Source organism: Microtus oregoni, unplaced genomic scaffold, assembly GCF_018167655.1.
Source record: "Microtus oregoni isolate MIOR12 unplaced genomic scaffold, Mior012 000007F_ref0000211, whole genome shotgun sequence".
NCBI lineage: Eukaryota > Metazoa > Chordata > Mammalia > Rodentia > Cricetidae > Microtus > Microtus oregoni.
The window spans coordinates 56,111,544-56,131,035 of NW_024543066.1; the positions used below are offsets into that span (position 1 = coordinate 56,111,544).

Below are 19,492 nucleotides of genomic sequence, written 5' to 3' on the forward strand. Positions count from 1 at the left end.
GGGCGTTTTTGTGAGGTGGGAGATGGTGAGGGGAAAGGAGGGGAGGAGAAGGGATAGGAAAGAAGGGAAGAAAGAGAGGAAATAGATAAGAAGGAACAGAATGAAACCCGAAAGAAGAGAAAGAAGTTTCAGCGGGACTGAATTCAAAGCTTCAGAAGTTGCTAATCCAAATCATAGTCCCCAGCTACCTGAGCCTAATGAAAGGGTGCTGAGCGGGAGGTGGGGGCCGACACGGGGGCTGCTCTGGGGAGGAACACAAGGGTTTTGACAACTCAGGGCAGATCAACCTAAGCAGAGCAATTAGGAGAACGTTCTTTGAAATCTCGCAGTCACCTCCTTCTTGCCAGCATACTGAAGTGACTCAGAGCTTAACGCTAGTTTCCCCTCAGTAAAAAACGGACGCAGCAGCGCCCACTTCAGTGAGTCATTACACAAAGTAGATGTGGCTGCGGACGCAGAATCCTTAGAAGACACAGAGCAGCCGGTGTGTTCTCCTTCAGGCATGAGCCTTTAAGAAGTCGTATAAAGGGCAATAAAATAAGAAAAATGAAGGCACGGAGAAAGGAATAAAGAAGAAAAGAAGCGTTCATAAGAGGTAGAAGCTTTATTGTGACGTCTTCGGAGGACAATCAAATAAGTAGATCTATTTTTCAACACTGCTGTGCCCAAGCCCCCGCCCATAACATTGTCTGATGTCCCACCCTTGACTTTTGTATTCCCTGGGAGGAAAATAAGCATGAGGGGACAGGGCCGAGAACAGGGTGAGGTTTCTGAGCATCAAAGTGCAGTTAGCTTCAGGGGGACCAATCTCCGAGACTGATCCTGCCTGTTGCTACTATGGAGGACAGGGTGGGAGCAGCAGAGGGGCCGCTGTAGGATGTGCAGCTCTGTGGACTCTCAGCAGCCACCGCAGCAGCCTGAGCTCTGGTTGTTGCAGGAGCGTTGGGACCTTTGGCTTCCCCCGCAGCAGCAGCCGCTAGTGCGCTGTCGGCGGCGCCTCCTGGGAAAGCAGCAGCAGCCGGTGGAACTGGAGCCGCAGCAGCCAGAATCACCGCCGCAGCCACAGCTGCCACAGCCGCCGCCTCCGCAGCAGCCGCGGCTACAACAAGAGGAGGAGGGCGCGGGGGCGGGCGTCGGGGCGGAGCAGGGGGCTGAGCCCTGGGAAGACCCTTTGGAAAAGCCTTTGGCGCCCTGCTGAGACATCGCTGCGTTTGTCACGGCGAATCTGTAAGAAAGACAACCTTTCAAAAAGCCCGCCTTTTCTTTCCAATAGTGGAAGTCAGAATGTTTGGCACTTGACTTAAAGTCTGGCTTGGGGCAAGAGGGTTGAGAGAAAGAAAAGAAAAGAAGGGAAGCAAAGAAACAAATCCCAAAAAGCTGCTTCAGGTGGGTGGCAGAGGCAGAAAACCGGAAACAATATACAAAGGATCAATGCAGTTTCCCTAACTGGTATAAAGATCGTCCAAGGTTTCCATGGTAGAAAAGAAAGAGGATATGGCTACAATGTGTCTTCTCTTACTCTTGCCCTTTCCCCACTGTACTTGGGGCACACAGCCTTTCAAGTGGTCATCTCCATTAATGTATGACCATCGCATCTGTCAGAAAACACCCAGCGACCACCTGTTTTCCCACCCCCTCTTCTGTATAGAGACTCTGAAAACACAAACGCATGCCCTGCACATTCTTTCTTGCCTGTTCCCCTTATAATAAAGAAAAGCCTAGTCATGGCAGAGAACCAGAATAACATAACTAGGGAGCCTAAAACCTGGGCTCTAGTCACAACTCCTTGACAGGCTGGAGAACCTTTCAAAATTCAGCTCCACGACAGACCTTTGCATCTTCATAGGCAACTGGAAAGGCTGGTCCACTAGAAGCTGTCTTTCCACAGCTACATTCCCAGATGTGCCCTACCTCCTCCCTTCTGTCTTCCTCTCTTCCCAGCTTCCTCCCCCAGACCCAGCTTGGATACTTACTCGACCTTGGCTCCACGGGAAGACTCACTCAGTTCTCCAACTGGAACTTGCCACCTGTTAGGCAGAAGACTGAACAGCGCATGGCCAGAGAACCTTTTATAAGATTCCGACAAGTTCAGGTTCTTGGGAGGGGCCCATTTCTCAACAGATGTGCTCAGCTGATGCTTACATCCCAGAGGCATTCATCACTCAGGTAGCACTGTAGGTGGTGCACGTGGATATCCAAGTCACTCCACAGAGGTGCCAGGATTGCTGTGGTGTGTTTACTTTCCAAACAGGACACTGTTCATAGCTGGGAGGGCTGTGTGCATGCTCAGAGAAGGCCTGAGGCGCTACTGAAGAGAGGTCTGGGGTCCTCTCTGCTATCTTAAATGCCGTATGCGGGTGCCCAATACATGTACACGCGCACACGCGCACCATGTCGTGGGGGTAAGAGAACACAGGCACCATTCCACTTTCCCACACACCATTCATGTGTAGCCAGCTCCTTATCATGTGTTGTCTTATTTGCATCTCTATGGCCCTTGATTCTTGTCTTGTGTGGCAGGCTGCAGGCTGTGTGATAAACCCTGTGGGTTTGTCTAAATGCATCTAGGGAGAGTTGAATAAAGATGACGGTGGGGGATCGAACCCCATTGGTGGTTTCTTCCTGTCACTATTGACAAGAAGAGAAACTCAGGCAAAGTTAAAGGACCACTAAGACCAAAAGAAGTCACTGGTGAATCTCAGACAAAAATGGGTGAGGGATGTGGGCCTATTGAAAGAAAAATAGCAAACTACTCGTGGACCTCCTGTTTCTGATCTCATCTCCCTTAAGAATAGATTTTCCCTGGGACTACTGCCACTGTGGGAAAAGACAAAACAAACAAAGAAGAAAAAGAAAAGAAAAGGATAAAATAAAAGAGCCAAGAAGGAAGAGGAGGAGATTAAACAAACAGATGGCCCCAAAGTCCCCTCAGTAATTACTGCTTTTGATGAGCTGATTTTTAAAACTGGAGGACACTTTGGAGGCTAGGTACCTTCGAACTGCCATTCAATCACCACAACTACCTGGCCACAACAACCATGAGTATGAGACACAAGAGAATCTAAGATGAATATTCAGGGGTTGAGAGTGAGAGACAGACACTGGGATGTATGTGCTGGGTGTGACATGAGGAAACGGACAAGGAAAGACAAGTCATCGACGATACCCGTTTCCTTTGCCCTGGCTTTAGAGCCTGATTAACAGGTTGCCTACTGTGTCTAGAGTACCTCTCGCCAACGAGAGGTAAGACATTCCAAGAAATGAGATCAATGTTAGAAAAGGGAAGGAAGTCATGAGGTAATAAGGTGGGTTCCCCTCTGAAAAACTATGCAAAAGGTGATAAAAAAGCAGGGGGATAAGAATCGATATGAAGAGAGATCAAGTAACTGCTCACTGAACGGACCCCTTACTCCAGCTTACAACAGTTTTAACTCTGATCAAAGGAGGTACTAGCTGCTTATCTTGTATAGGAAAGCTGATTTGTAATTATCTTTCCTGTCACAAACACTTTTAGTATTTCCTGAAGAAACCATCCCAATCCCAGAGGAATATTACATCAACACCCAAGCTCAGTGATTGAAGTACCCTTGTCCTTTATACACACACATACACACACACACACACACACACACACACACACACACATACATACACCACCACCACCACCAGTAGCAGCAGCAGCAGCAGCTACACGGCCACCACCACCATGTGGGGACAATCTTTGACTGAGATGATGTCTTTGTTCTCTATTCAGACCCAAACCTAAAATTCTAGAGTCCAAGCAAAGTGGACTCCATCATTTCACACCTGTCTTCTCAGCTTCTCCTCTGGAAATGCTTTTCCACTCAGATCTCCTGCATGCCCACTACTGATCACCAGAAAGCAGTGCCTACTCACTAGAGCCCACAATGGGCACTTCAGGAAATCTTACTCTCTACGATTATCAGGAAAACGTTTCCAAATGGCTGGCTGCTCACTTTTGAAGGACACCCTCTCAAAATGCTTTTTTTTCTTTTTTCTGGGTATTGCCTGCTTCATCTCATCCTATTCCTAGTTCCACTTTGGCAAACTGATAAGGGGCACGGATCTCAGACATGATTCTTATTTTCATGTTTGAAGTTTCCAAGTCCAGAGTCCTAAGTGAACGCTGTTTCCCAGGGCTCTTAAGTGGATTCCGTACCACAATATACACTTTAGATAAAGGAAGGGAATATTGCTCGATGTGGAGGGTGAGATGGGAGGGCTAAACAAAACAGTACTGGGAGGCCACGACATCAGGAATCAAAAGCTTTATTGTTACCAGAAAAGTGCTTCAGAGCTGAGTTTTAACATCTCATCCCCAGACTGTTGTGTCTGAGAGAAAAAGCAAAGCCAATGAGACTCAGAGGTGAGACCGCGAGACCTCAAAACCTCACGGTAGTTGAGCTTTGTGGGGATGAAGAAAGGAAACAGAGAATTATAGAAGTGTTTCTGCAGGAAAGCTGGAGAAGAGGAGACACTCTGGCTGGCCCGTTTTCCTTCGTCAGCACTGCTCTCCGTGGTCTTCTTCCCCGGGTCAGCAACAACCTCCAGACTTCTGGCTGCTGCTACCGCTGCTGCCGCCGCCACCGCTGCTGCCACAGCAGCTGCTGCTGCCGCCGCTGCTGCCACCGCTGCTGCCACAGCAGCTGCTGCTGCCGCCGCTGCTGCCACAGCAGCTGCTGCTGCCGCCACTGCTGCCACCGCTGCTGCCACAGCTGCCGCCGCCACCGCTGCTGCCGCCACCACTACTACCACAGCTACTGCTACAGCAGCTACTGCCACCGCCGCTACAGCAGCTGCTGCCACCGCTGCTACAGCATCCAGAGCTGTGACGTCGGCGACGGAGAGAGAATCGGGGCTTGTGATGGCTGGAACAGCAGCTGCCACCCCCAGAGCTGCAGCAGCCCCCTGAGCTGGAGCCACAGCAGGAAGGAGCAGGGGGACACTTGGGTGTCTTGCACTTAGGAGGAGGAGGTGGGCACTGTTGCTGGCTCTGCTGGCAGGACATTTTGAAAGGAACTGGATAAAACTGAAAAATAATGAAAGAATTTTAAGATCGGCAAACCCAATAATGTTGCTTTGAAGACTAAATGATGAATTTACAGTATTTTACCTCTTTGGTGATTAGATATTTTAAAACCCAACCTCCCAAGTTCACTTCCAAAATAAAAAGTACAGATGATCCCAATGTAGGCAGTTCACCTTTTCAAATGAATTCATTGTAAGGTCAAGAAGGTACTGATCATAACTTTTTATTACCTTCCATTTCCAGATGGACCCTTCCTTCCCTCCAAACCCTTCTTTCCCCTTGTTCATCTTTAAGATGCTCTCAGCCCCACCCAGAGCCCCTTTCTGCCCAGAAAATCAGCACCAGAGTCTCTCTGGTCTGAGAGATGTTCTACCTGGCTCAGGCACTGGAACAGATCGCTCTGTAAGCCGTGGACTGAGGTGCTACAAGAAGCTTCTGCCTTTTATAGTTCTGCTCTGAACTGAGGTACCCATGTGTGGGATACTGATAGCATCTTTCATGAGGGGTATGGATGACTACCTCGCCTTACAACCCAAGGACCCAATTCCTCCCTCTCTAAGCATCTGAGGTATTAACTCTCAGAAAGAGCCTGGGAGAATTGCAACCTTGTAGTATGGCAATGGGACATTGCACACTGTAACAGCACCCGTCCATCAATCTCACAAGCAGCTCTGCTATGCTCCCTATTACCTGAGCTGAGCCAGTCCAATTCTAGGCTGCAGAGGGTAGTGATAAGACATGTTTGTCCTTTAGAATCGGAAATAGAGGGTGGCATTTCCCAAAAGGGGATTAAATGGTGCTTTTCGAATAAGGACAGGAATCCAAAATAAAAACCCCGGCTGGAACCAATATGCTAGCACGATTCTTTTCATTCTTAGATGGTGCCGTGACCTTGACCAAGAATGCTGGATATTCTGATGATGCTCTTTCAGGCAGGTCTGGTGCACATGAGTGGGTGGTTGGGATTCTCTCCTTGTCTAAGTTTGACATACCAAAAAAAGTCCACAAGCATTTGTACTGACAGATCCCTTCAAGTGGGCAGAAGCTGTTGAAGGCCCTGTTTCCATGAATAAAGAATACCCCCAGTCTGACCAGAGGTAGAGGGACCAGGTGTCTCCACAGCGTGAAGCAAGAGGACAAAGCCCAGCTGAAGTTGTCACAAGTGGCCCTTCAGCTGTGGTCACCCCAACGGGAAAAGCAGAGAAATGCTTTTTCCACAAATGACCTTACGTAGAGAAGGCTGGCAAAGGGAACTGGGTGTGTGTGTGGGGGGGGAGGGGTTGTGCAAGGAGCTTTTGGGCACCTATGATGGAATGCAAAATTATTCTCCCTACAAAGAATGCTTCCTGGCTAGGTTAAATCCCCAGGAAAATGGACACTGACTGAGCTGGGAGAGCGGTCAGTGTCAAGTCCTAATAGAAGGTGTGGGTGGGGCTGGAACTGCAGACTGAGAGAGCAGCCATATCTGGGGTCCATGTCTGGGTGGATGGGCTGAAGCTGGAAACCCCATGGCTCGGTCATAACATGTTCCAGGACCAGCTTCCAGCTTTGCTCCCTCTATCAAGTAACTTGCTTAATTGTCTCTGTAAAAACAGGCTAACAACACTTCCTAGCCCACTAAGTAAGGCAATCCAGGTTAAAGGTCTCAGAGCAGTGCTAAACTTGTGAGTATAAAGTATAACTTTACAAAAGAATCTGCATCAATGAAATGATGTACCAAATGACATTCATCAATGCACACAATCTATGTTCTTATGTATCCATTAAAAAAATAAAAATCAATGAAAAACTCTGGAATTTCAGAAGTAAAAATAATCAAATCACTCACTATAGATACCATTACTTCTGTAAATAAGTATATTCTCAATATCAAATTATTGATCTACCTCTTTCTGAAACCAAAACTATATGAGGAAAGAATGTTTATCTCGAAGGACCATTTTAATAGTCATTAAACTCTTGGAATAATGCCTGGCACATAGCACAACTCTGATGTCACATGTGTTCTGATGGCAAAGGTTAAGAGCGTTTATTTGTCAGTAGAGGAGGAGATTATACAGGCCACACTCATGAAAATAAAGCCCCTGTAATTCCATCCCCAAATATTTCACTCTCTCCTTCCTTTAATTTTGACTACATGTCATTTTTAGTGATCTTTGTTTTGCATTGATTTTTCATACCTGTTATCATGATGTTTATGTAAGGGGTTTTCCTATTAATTTTTAACTAACGTGTTACTGGGAACATTCCCCCATGTACTCCATTTGAAGTGTGAAGGCCGGAAGATAATTTCACAGACAGCACAGGATCTGCCCATGTGGTAAAAGTCATGATGTCTAAGACAGGCTCGATGTTTGAGTCTCAGTTCCTTGCTTACCGGCAGAGAGACCTTGAACAATTATTTTAGCTCTCTCCCTTACTGGCCTCACTTGTGAAATGGGAAATAAATAGCATTGATCTCCCAGGGTCATTTGCAGAGTAAGTGACTGATATTCATAAACCTCTTAGGATAGTACCTAGCATATATAAGAAGTTCTTGAGAAATATTCAGGAATGAAAACTGACACCATTCTACTTTTGAGGTTTATAGCACAGGGGATAGGTTGGGTTTAAAGACTACGAGATAGGGAAATAGACAGACTGCTTTGGTTCCTAGGTCTCAGCAGTAATCACCCCTGTCTGACATAATAGGAATGAAGAATACAGCTCAAATTTATAGAAAAAGAAGCTCAATAGGAGCTAAAAGAATTTTATGTTTAATACATAAGGATGGTGATGTTTGAAAGGAGCAGGGCCCATATGCTTACAACTATGTGGACGTCTGTCTGTCCAGCTGACCACGCAGGAAAGGTCTTTGAGTTTGGAAATCTTTGAGACATCTAACTTGGTGTTTTGTAGGCAATAGATGCTCAATTTTTATCTCTTCACCAGATTGAATTTGCCATTCAGAAGAGAGGTCAGACGCCTCCAGCAAAACTAGACCAAGATTTCTTTTAACAACTTCCATACAATTCATGGAATGGCAGATTATCTGGACAGGATGCTGACTGCCATTCATAGACAGTGATTCTCGACCCTAGAGGCTACAACATTCTCCAAGAACCCACTGGGTGGCTCTAGAGTAAATCAGGGCCTAGAATTATTAGCTTAGATCAAGAAAAAAACTGAGACTGGGAGATGGAAATATGCTTCCGCTGACTCACACAAGGTCAGAGATGGAGCTGAACTTGGAACCCATCTACCAGCTGTGCCACCATCACAGAACTCTGTCTCCTAGATGGAAATCTAATTCTTCTCGTGCCTTTTCATCCCTCTAAATGTGTGGGCTCTGTAGCTGCTATTTGGAAACACCTGGGGAGGGAGAATATCTCTATAGAGCATTTCCTTCGAATCACCATTCCTGAAGCAATGCAGTGTGCTATACGCAGCATTTACACTGCACTCAGTGTTTGAGACAGCCTAGATGTGATTGTAAGCAGATTAAAGGACGTGCATAGGTTAACACAATCAGGTCTCCTTGTATGTAAAAGACGTGAAAATGGTGGGGGCAACGCGAGGTCCACAGGAAATCCTAGACCCAGTCCCTGGGGATGCCTAGAGTCTGCTTACTAAACATAGATATCAAAGCTGGAGTGAAAATAGTCACAGCTATGGTGACTCATGGCCTGAATTGCACGTCTTGAAAAGTCAACGTTACCTCTCCTCCCTTCACGACTAAGAATGAAGTCTCTGTCTGCAAAGGATTGTCAGGCATTGTCAGGGAGGGGCCATCTGGCAGGCCCCGAGGTGCCTTCCCAGGGCAGCACCACTGTGATGACTCCCCTGTAGCCCAGCGCTCCTGCCTTGCCCACACCTGACTTATCGCTGCATCAAACTCACAAGACATTAATGACATCAACGAGATTCAAATGTGGGCCTGACAAGTACGTCTTCTTCCTGCAGGGAAACTCCTGGAAGAAGCAGAAGTGGAAGTGTAACCTGGACACTTGAGCAGGAGGTCGCAAAAGGACCCCAGATTTTTTCATGGCAAACAAAACTAGACAGTCCCATCACACCATATGATCACTTCCCTTCTTGAACAGATATGGAGGGTGGTCCTTGAAAACCTGTCCTCTGCCTCCCTTTCTCTATGTTCCTCTGTGCCAGTCTTGCCCTGGGAAGCAATGTCTGGGCACAACGTTATTGTCACCCTCCACACGCTGATCTAGGCTCTGACATTGTAAAGGTGGCCTTGTTTGTCTTTATGTACAATACTCCTGATTGCCTTGGTGTTGTCTCTGGTAGTCAGTGATGCCCACCCACCCCGTTCCTCAAACCTACGAATATATTACCATACAGCGAAAGGGACTTGACATGTTTGAACAAGTTAAGGGCCTTGAGATAGGCAGACCTTCTTGGATTACACAGATGGGCCTGATGGGCCCCATGAGGGCCCCTCGAAGAAGCAAGCAAGAGAGTCAGAGTCAGAAAGAGACGATGGGACAAGGGAAACAGGTGCTGGAATGAGACATATTGAAAATGCTGGAAGGGTCCATCAGCCAAAGAATGTAGACCACCTCTAGGAGCTGGAAAACACAGAGAGCTTCCCTCTTGCCACAGCTAATGGGATATTTGGGTAGAAAGGCCTCTAGAAGTTTCTATGATGAGGCTACAAACCTCATTTCCTTCCTTCTTGTGCACTACTGTCTCCAATAAATGAATGTTAGAAACACATTCAAAAGTCGTGACACCGAAGACTGACTCACAACTGCTTGGAGACCCAGGTGCATGCGTGAGTGCTTCCTGAGGAAGCCCCACCTCCAGGCCCTAAGCCAGCCTGGCTCTGCCTCCCATGTCTGCCTGGTCCTCGCTCTCTTGGATGCTCATAGTCAGCTGTGGTTTATCTTCTCCGTGAGAAACATTCCCGCAGCTGGAGCCTGAGGCAGAAATGCCCCGGGATCATCCGGAATGAACAACTGGAGAGAGGAGGATCCCTCCTCTTGGAGAATAAATAAATGCATCAGGCAGGCACCGGAAAGAATAAATACAGCCAGCAAGGTTCCGGGGAGCTCATGCGCTGGCATCTTGTTTTCCCAGCTGGGCATGAAGTGGCATACTCAGGTGCAGTGGGGAGGGGCAGGCTGCACAGTGCCAAGTGCACCAAGGCAGCTGCAAAGGCTCCACTGTCCAGCAAGTGACACTTCCTCTGGGGAGCTCAACCGAGTCTCACAGCTACACAGAGCTGAATCCCTGTTTGCCGTCACTCGAGGAATAGCAGGGATTTTTAAAAATACATAGTTATCTTATATCACACTGAGAACCTTCAGGAAGCCAGGCCTGCAATAGGCAGTGAGGGTCAGAATGGTACCCTCCACTGTCACCCACTAGGATCCTAAGAGTCAGCATCCCAGCGTGGAGTTCCCACTGCACTGTAATCAGAGCAGACTCTGATGGAAAGGAAACAAAGTTCAGCTGAATTAGACAGGTGGCATGTCCAGTGAGTTACAATGGTGTAAATAGTACACTGACTCTACTTGGTTTATACTTTAAATATGTCTGTATAATATATAAATTCATTTACACTAAAGGGAGCTATATCAAGATGCCAACAGCAATTATTTCAGAGTAGGGGATTACACGTATTTTATTTTATCTTACATGCATTTTCTAATCTTTATTTATTTATTCAATTGATTTATTAATAATTTTCTTTACTTAGTGTTTAAGTTAACATACAGATACTGTACCAATCAAGAAAGTTAGAGAAGTCCCCACCAGAATAGCGTTTGGTATTCTACTCAATTTTTGTTTTGAGTATCTGTTAGCACTAGACAACATACTTGTCACTGGAAAACAAGGATGGAGTTGCTACCCACAGCCATGTCCCCTTCTATGTGACCTCTAGTGTGTCACCCTTTGGTTGAGTACCCGAATATGGAACTAAAATGCAGCACATGCCCTGCAAACACCTGCTGAGGACAACTATGCTGAAAGCAGGGCCCAGAGGGTAGGGTGGGAGGACTGAGAAGAGCAGGGTCGGTGCCAGAGTCTGATGATAATGTAACCTGGCCCTGGACTCCAGCTAGGGACTGAAGGTGCTGGGCCCAACTCTTTGCCCCTCAGATCATGACCACATGGTACCAGGGACTTGCTACTGATTGATTTCAAGTGCTGGCTCTGGTAGTGGGAAAAGTTAGCTCTCTATCTCAACCCATGCAAAGACACCATCTTCCCTGGAGATCTCAATGATCAATTGATGATGTTCCCATTTGACTTTTGACTTTGTACAGCTGAAGCCTGTCTCCAGAGCACATGGCAGACTTAGTAAAGGGAAGGAAGAAAAAGAGGGGAGAAAGAAAGAAAAGGGGGGAAGATGAAAGCTAGAAAACAACAGCTGGGACATGAGTGACAAGTGGCTTTCCCCATGTGCACCATTTCTACTTCAGGTAGTGAGAATCTGCTTATTTTAAAAAGCGTGGCTAAGTGATTCTTGCTTGGCACAAAGGAAAACACTCGTAGATTCCAGCACCAGGACGTACAATTGCAGCTGGAGCTGCTCTTTCCTCACCCCTTTTCCTTCAACGTTGGACTCTCCCCGCCCACCGTGCACACTCCATCTCAAGGCTGAACCTGTCCTGCTACGCCAGGACTTCCTGGACCTGATCAGCTATGCTTCTGCCTCTGGAGCACGAGCAGAGTGTGGCTGAGTCATGTTGCAGGCATCTGGACAATTTCGCAGATGCCTGAAGGCTCTGGGCTAATGATGAAATGGCCGAGAATTTCCTGCTGTCTTTGTGCAAATTCTTTCCATCAAAATCCAGTAGAGCTACTGGGAACTGTTTCTTTCCTAGGTTTGCAGACTATGCCATCCAAAGGACTCAGGCTTGGACCTTCCTTCCTTTATTCCCCTTCACTCTTCCTCTAACACACACACACACACACACGCACGCACACACTTGCCTGATCAACCATAAATCTTCTTCATCATTTTAATGTCTTACTGAAACATTCCCTTGCTGCCATGTGATGATCTCCCCCCTCTTCCCAGGTTCTTATCCTTTATCCTACCATCTGATGATACCAACCACTCCACTGATTCTCAGCTAGGTTGAGCAGATAAGTTGTTAAATGCTGCAAGGTTCCAACCTCATGTCATGCCCTCAGACTTCCTCAATTCCCATATGGTCAATAAGATAGTCAAAAGGATAGCTATAGAAAAGACATGCTGTGGTTGGAGCCAACTGCCTACTGCAGTCATTGCATACAATATGACCAGTGCCTCATGCAAACTGCCTCAGCTCTCTCAGTAAATTGTCCCAAGACTCAAGGTAAGGATCCATCTTAGCTTCTCCTTGTTCCTCATTCCCACATCTGATGATACAGAGGGATTTTCCTCCCATCCCTACTCCCTCTTTTCTCCAGATTCTTTCTATCTTTCTAAAAAAAAAAAATGAGGAGCCTGAGCATACTTGAAACTTTTAAAGGCTTCCATGCTATCTTCAAAGGAAAATAAAATTCAAATTCCTTCAAATAGTACACAGGTTCTTAATCACTTAACATCTTCTAGGAATCCCCTACCCTTACAGTATCTGTACTATGTAGGTGTTATGGCTTGTTCAAATTCTTTCCCAACCCTAAATGTGCCCAGATACACCCACACCTTAGGGATAACCTTGCCTTCTTAATGTCTTCTACAGGCTCCTGCCAAGGACTGTCTAGAAAACCTGCCCAGGCAGACCCCAGCACTACTGCTACACAGAGTGTGCCATAGAGGAACAATTCTATCGCGCTCTGTGAGCCTGTCCTGTTGATCCTCCCAGGCTTAGGATGGCAGGCTTGCTACTTTCACATGGTTCCGCATGCCGTTAAAACCCGGGGAGACTTGGCTTCTCATCAGCCCTCATTGTTCGCCATATTCAGAGAGTCCAGTTTTATCCCATGCTTTTTCAGTCACAGTCCAGCTGGCCTTGGTGAGCTCCCAATAGATCAGCTCCACTGTCTCAGTGGGTGGGTGCTCCCCTCGTGGTCCCGACTTCTTTGCTCATGTTCTCCCTCCTTCTGCTCCTCATTGGGACCTTGGGAGCTCAGTCCAGTGCTCCAGTGTGGGTCTCTGTCTCTGTCTCCATCCATCACCAGATGAAGGTTCTATGATGATATGCAAGATATTCGTCAGTATTGCTCTAGGATAGGGTCATTTCAGGTTCCCTATCCTCATCTGCCCAGGAACTAACTGGGGACCTCGGCTTGGGCATCTGGGAGCCACTATAGGTTCAAGTCTCTTGCCAACTGAGGACTGATGAGAACCCAAGGACAATGGCACGGGGTTTTGAACCTACGTAATGTGCTGGCTTTGTGGGAGCCTAGCCAGTTTGGATGTTCACCTTCCTAGAAATGGACGGAGGGGGGAGGACCTAGGATTTACCACAGGGCAGGGAACCCTGACTGCTCTTTGGGCTGGAGAGGGAGGGGGAGAGGAGTGGGGGGAGGGAGAGAAGGGTGGGAGGAGGGGGAGAAGGGTGGGAGGAGGGGGAGGGAAATGGGAGGCTGGGAGGAGGAGGAAACTTGTTTTTTTTTTTTCCTTTTCTCAATAAAAAAAAAGTTAAAAAAAAAAAAAAAAAACCCGGGGAGACCTTCTGAAGGTCTGACCGTGGCTCTGCTAAGGACAACTGCCTCAAGTTATTCCTCACAGTACCTGCAAGCCCAAACATGGCTCATGACATTCAGTAGATAGTTCTCGGATGAAGAAAGAAGCAGGGGAAGAATGAGAGCTTGTCGTCATTGTCACGGAGGGAGGAGGCCCACATGGGGCCAATGTGGCTGTGGTACAGCAGGTTCTGACCTTGACTCAGCCTGATTCAGTTGGAAATTGTGACTGAAGTCACTTCTCCTCAGCATGTTGCCTTGGTCACCCAGGGATCCCGGGGAAACACCAGGAGTTGAATTCCTTCCTGGGTAAATTAGGTGACATCAGTCCAGCTTGAGCTATTATTAGACTTCCCAGGTCACCTGGAGTCCATCAAGTATCTCAGTCATCTCTCCTTTTCGAGAGATTGGCTCAAGAAGTCAGGACAGGTGGTCCAGCCACAACATGTCCTTCCCACTGCCCCTCTTAACTGCCTACCTCACTGGTCACATCAGGATGGAGGGAGTCTAGGGTGTGACGTGAAATGGAACCTTGAAGGGTCCAATAGAGTATCCTGTCTATCCATTTGAGGGCCAGGGAGATTTTGGAAAGTCTTATGGGAAAATTAAAACCTGAATGATGAATCTGCTTGGTGAATCTGCTCCCTCCCTCACATACTTCAGACAGGTGCCTAAGGTGGGCAGGAAGTGGGTCTCTAATTTGGTGGCTCAGTTACTACTCTTCTAAGGAGGTTACTGTGTGGAATCCCTGTGGATGAACTTTCTGAACCTCTGTCATTTCCTAAGATGCACTGGAACACCCCAGTGACCCACAGTCTTCTAATAAAGATGGAGTATGGATCCTGGACCAAACTTCAGGCACCAAAGAGGGCTGGTAGGTATAGATTTATGGTGCAATAGTAAATCCCAGAAGATAGTTGCAATATAGTATATACTCACTAAATATCTTCAGTAAGAAGGAAGTGGAACAGAATGAAAAAAAGGCAAAAGGAAGCTAAGTCAGGTACTGTACGTGAACTAGCTGCCATCAAACCGGCCGAGGGAGCAATGCAAGCCTATCTGAACACTACACAACCCATGCATGAGGCATAAGTCAGCTTCTCAAACATCTGCTACCTCCTACCAGCTCCAAGACTCTTAGACACAAGTGTTCATTTACTTGAGCAGAAAGTCTTTTGAATCATAAATGTCATTCTGTAGGCACCCTTTGTGGCACATAACCCATGCCCTAAAACCTTTTATTATTGTGTCTTTCTGCTCTCTCCCTTTCTGGAATTTTCTGTGAACATCTTTCCCAACAGTCTTCTCTTGGACCACAGAAGGACCTTGTCTCCAAAGCACTTAGTGCCTTAGTTGCCAAGGTGGCCATTTCTCATTGGGAACCAGGATGTGGGAGAGTGAATGCATCTCATCAGGAGAGTAAGATATGAGGATTAGTGTGGAGAGACTCACTCATCTTTAAAGTTAGCAGAGTAAACACAGTAAGATAAAATTAAATAAGAAGAAAGAAATGTCCCCTTGAGTCTCAGCTCTACCCTGTCAACACTATAGCCTTGAACTTCTGGCATTCCCCCTTTGAACCCCAATTTTTATCAACAACATGAATGTTTATCATATGCTATCTAATCAAATGAGATCACATATAGCATTTTACTTGGTGAGCCATAAAGTATTATGAAAATATAAGCTAGTGATAATAATGACAGAAACACAATCAACTAAAGATGATGTGATAATCAACTTGAGACGGCGTTGTTCCTCACATACCCTGAAGCTTTATGTGACATCACTGGCCCTGGAGGTCAGAGAGTAGCAGATCTGCTAATAGAAGACACTGAGAGGTGAGAGCTAAGAAGTGGTGACACTCCTGGGCATCGCTGGTGCCTACCTAAAAGACAGCACTAAGGAAAAACACTCCTGGCCCAAAGATAGCAAGAATACATCTGATGGTTATTCTTTGTGGCCCAGCTTTGACCCCCACGAGACTCTTCTGATGGCTGGAGAATGAGGACTTTGGTATCCCTAGCTGGTTCTGCAGGCCCTCAGGAACCAGAATGTCAAGTGAGAGAGGAACTGGACTTGAGAAGTCCCTCTGCCTCCCAAGACCAGTGTATCCTCATGTGGAAAAGAGGAAGCTGGATGAGACGACTTCGGCAGGTCTGCCCCACCAGAGTGGACCTAGTGGACTGTCTCTAAGGTCTCCCTCACATCCCCTGCTTGGGAATCTATGGTGCATGGAACTGTAGCCAACAACAAAACATCAGCAACACCTACCAAGTCAAGTCACACAAAAAGCCACCTAGAGCTGCTATTGGCAGTCTCATCCATTGGTTAATCACTCGGTCTTCGAGAACAAAAGAAGTACCAACAGAGAGCCAAGCATTGTGTGAATCTAAAAGACACAAACAGAAAGAACATACAGCCGCTGTCCTTAGTATAGATCCTGGGTGTAGGCGGGCCTTGAGCGTACAGATAACTAAGCACACGTGAAACAATGTGCCGGGTACTGTTGGCTCTCCCAGAATACCTCAATGGTGGTGATAACAGAAGATGCTCTGTTCTCCTTTCAGAGTCCCATGCTGCTCTGCCAGGAGACAGATGCCTTCCCACCTGTGTACACCCCCAGTTACAGCCTGTCTACACCCCCAGCTACAGCCTGTCTACACCCCCAGCTACAGCCTGTCTACAACCCCTGCTACAGCCTGTCTATACTCCCAGCTACAGCCTGTCTACACCCCCAGCTACAGCCTGTCTACAACCCCTGCTACAGCCTGTCTACACCCCCAGCTACAGCCTGTCTACACCCCCAGCTACAGCCTGTGTACACCCTCAGCTACAGCCTGTCCACACTCCCAGCTACAGCCTGTCTACACCCCCAGCTACAGCCTGTTTACAACCCCTGCTACAGCCTGTCTACACCCCCAGCTACATCCTGTCTACACCCCCAGCCACAGCCTGTCTACACCCCCTGCTACAGCCTATCTACACCCCCAGCTACAGCCTGTCTACACCCCCAGCTACAGCCTGTCTACACCCCCAGCTACAGCCTGTCTACACCCCCAGCTACAGCCTGTCTACTTCCCCCCACCCCACAAATTTCTAAGCTAGGAGCTAGATTATCAATGCTGGAATCAATATCTAGGTTACTTTGGACAAATTATTTAGCTTCTAGAACCCTTGATTTCCTCATCCATAAAGTGATAGCAATTGTGGTGCTTCATTCTCTCACTAATAAAACAACAGCAAGAAACAAAACAAAACAAAAACCTTTTTATTGTTTCTCCTGAAAGCAGCAAGTGTATGTGAGGCTTTGGGAATACACTTTGAGGGCACAGTAGCAAATAGAGGTGTGTCTGCTGATCTTCATAACTGAAGATTCACTGGGACAAATACTGAGCAAGGACATAACACACTCCCAAAGTCCGTGGAGCTAAGACTTGCAGGGAGACAGACCAGTCATGATCCCTCCTGGGGCATTATGGGCACTCTGCTGAAAGATGGCTGTGAAAGTTGCTCCTTAAGCCTCAAACCTCTGTCAGAACAGCGTTCGCCCACCTAGCTTGTGTCTGTCACCTCTCCCACTCAAAGCCTGAAGTCAGAGCATGAGAAATACAAACAGGAAGACAAGCATTCATATAGACACCAGCGTGCAGCAATCTTTCTCCACAGTCTCTCCCAAAGTAAATATTATTTTACCAGACCAGGACAGGCATGCTCGGAGCCTAACCACTAAGCCCCAGGTGACATCGCTCAGGGATCAAGACACAAAGGTCAGCCAGGTGCCTCTCTGTCACTGCCGAGTAAACAAGGTAGCGACTCCCCTTGCTGTTTCCACTGCCACTCGGCTCCGCAGCTTTTGGTGATCTGGGAGAGAATAGACACCCCCAGCCAAGATGCTAAGGGAAAAGAGAGCCATGAAAGAGTGGCCAGCAAGGTGGGAAGTGGTCGTGTGCCCAAGAGCCCCATCTCCACCTGCCCTGATGCTTGTTGCTGTTCCAGAAGGCTGTATTTTGGTGGGAGACAGCACAGTCATGCTCTGAGCAGAGTCCAGCTAGGCTGTGGTGGACCCTGAGCGGACAGATACAAAAGCTGAGGTTCAGAGAGGAACTGCACATCAGAGGCAACAAACTGACGAGCTCCAGGGCTCTGTATCTGGCTGGGCCTGCTGGCATCACTCCAGTGTAGAGTAGTTCCATAATGTCAGATTTCCTGGGCTGAGGTCTGTGCTTCTCATGCTCCAGGAGTCCCCTCAGGCTCTCTTTGCCCTGGAAGAATCTGCTGCTTCTCTGTAAACCATTTGAGACTTGCAGTTAAGTGCCATATTTCCCAATAAAGCAAAGGCCTTTGGGATTTGGGCATTGGTACCAGGAGGTACCTAAACCCTACACACTGATACAGTGGCCCCCGAGACAGATGGAGGAGCCTGTATGGTGTACGGGGATACAGTGGCCCCCGAGACAGATGGAGGAGTCCTGTGTGGTGTATGGGGATACAGTGGCCCCTGAGACAGATGGAGGAGTCCTGTGTGGTGTACAGGGATACAGTGCCCCCCGAGATAGATGGAGGAGTCCTGTGTGGTGTACGGGGATACCATGACGGACCCCCGAGACAGATGGAGGAGTCCTGTATGGCAAGGCAGTGACCACCAAGGCAGATTGCTACTATTTTAGTAAACTGGAGACCAGAGCTAAGGTAAAGAAACTAGTAGAAACTTACAAACATGGAACATGTGTTTTCTGAATTCTGGCCTCAATAAGCTACATCCTTCCTCATTGAGAAACAATTTTGTCCATAGAGCAAGGTGGAACACAAGCATGCTTTCCCAAGACTCAAGGAGCTGTGTGTGAATGTTGGTCTCGATCTAAGGCTAACCAGTAAGTTCACACAAGATCATTTGTTTGAATGCTGAGTGCCTACACAGAAGCTAAGGACCCCATAGCCCTGGCCTCTCCCTGAAAATATAATCCCTGATGGTAGGAGGGGAAAAAAATCACCTTTTAAGTCAGACTAATTTAAATGTAGGTATTGAAGGGAGTTATTTAATATGTCTGAGCCTCACTTTCTGTGTGCATATTGAAAACATACCGCCTAACTTTTGGGGTTTAGTCTGAGAATGTGGCACCAAACCTGAACTTATCAGCATTCAGCCAGTGTTTTCCCTTCCCTTGTTTAGCCCCTTGCTTTTTGTGATAACAATTCAGAGTTGTTCATTGGGCCCGTTTTTAAAAAAAAAAAGTACAGGAGTCACTGAGAGACTATTTAAAATAATCTCCTGTTGCTTTAGGACTCAGACACCTGCCCAGTCACTTCTTTATCATAACCAAGTGTGGGCGACTTTGGGTCCTGGACTTGTGCTGAAAGCCCTCGTTCCCACATCTTAAATTCTTGTTTTTGAAATGGAAGTCAGTAATCCAGTAACTACTTATTAAACTGGTGATGTCTTCCAAACTTCAAGCCTGAAGGAGAAAGGCCAAAAGAACAAGTTTGAGCATGGACAAGCTGCCACCTTTGCTGCCTATGGACAGACAGCCTAAATGTGGAGACAAAGACTCGGGGGGGGGGGGGGGGGGAGGGAGAGGGAGGGAGGAAAGGAGAGAGAGAGGGAAGGAGGGAAGGAGAGAGGGAGGGAAGGAGGGAAGGAGAGAGAGAGAGAGAGAGAGAGAGAGAGAGAGACAGAGAGAGAGACAGAGAGAGAGCTGTGGAAAAGCACAGATTTGAAAACCAGTGGGTGTGATTGGAGTCCCAGCTCAGCCTTGGGTGAGACATTTAATATCTCTAGAGTTAGGTGCCTATAAAAAGGCATGATGAATCAGTTAACAT

At 47.3% G+C, this 19,492-nt stretch overlaps 1 protein-coding gene across 1 annotated transcript; it reads right to left on the reverse strand.

Annotated features, from left to right (window-relative positions):
• Positions 1 to 300: 300 nt before the first annotated feature.
• LOC121450351 (keratin-associated protein 5-10-like) lies at positions 301 to 5,029 on the reverse strand. Its single transcript, XM_041655169.1, has 3 exons — positions 4,566 to 5,029; positions 950 to 1,114; positions 301 to 508 (listed from the first exon to the last, which is right to left on the reverse strand). Exons 1-3 carry the CDS (start codon positions 5,027 to 5,029, stop codon positions 301 to 303), a joined length of 837 nt encoding a protein of 278 aa, XP_041511103.1.
• Between the last annotated feature and the right edge of the window lie 14,463 nt (positions 5,030 to 19,492).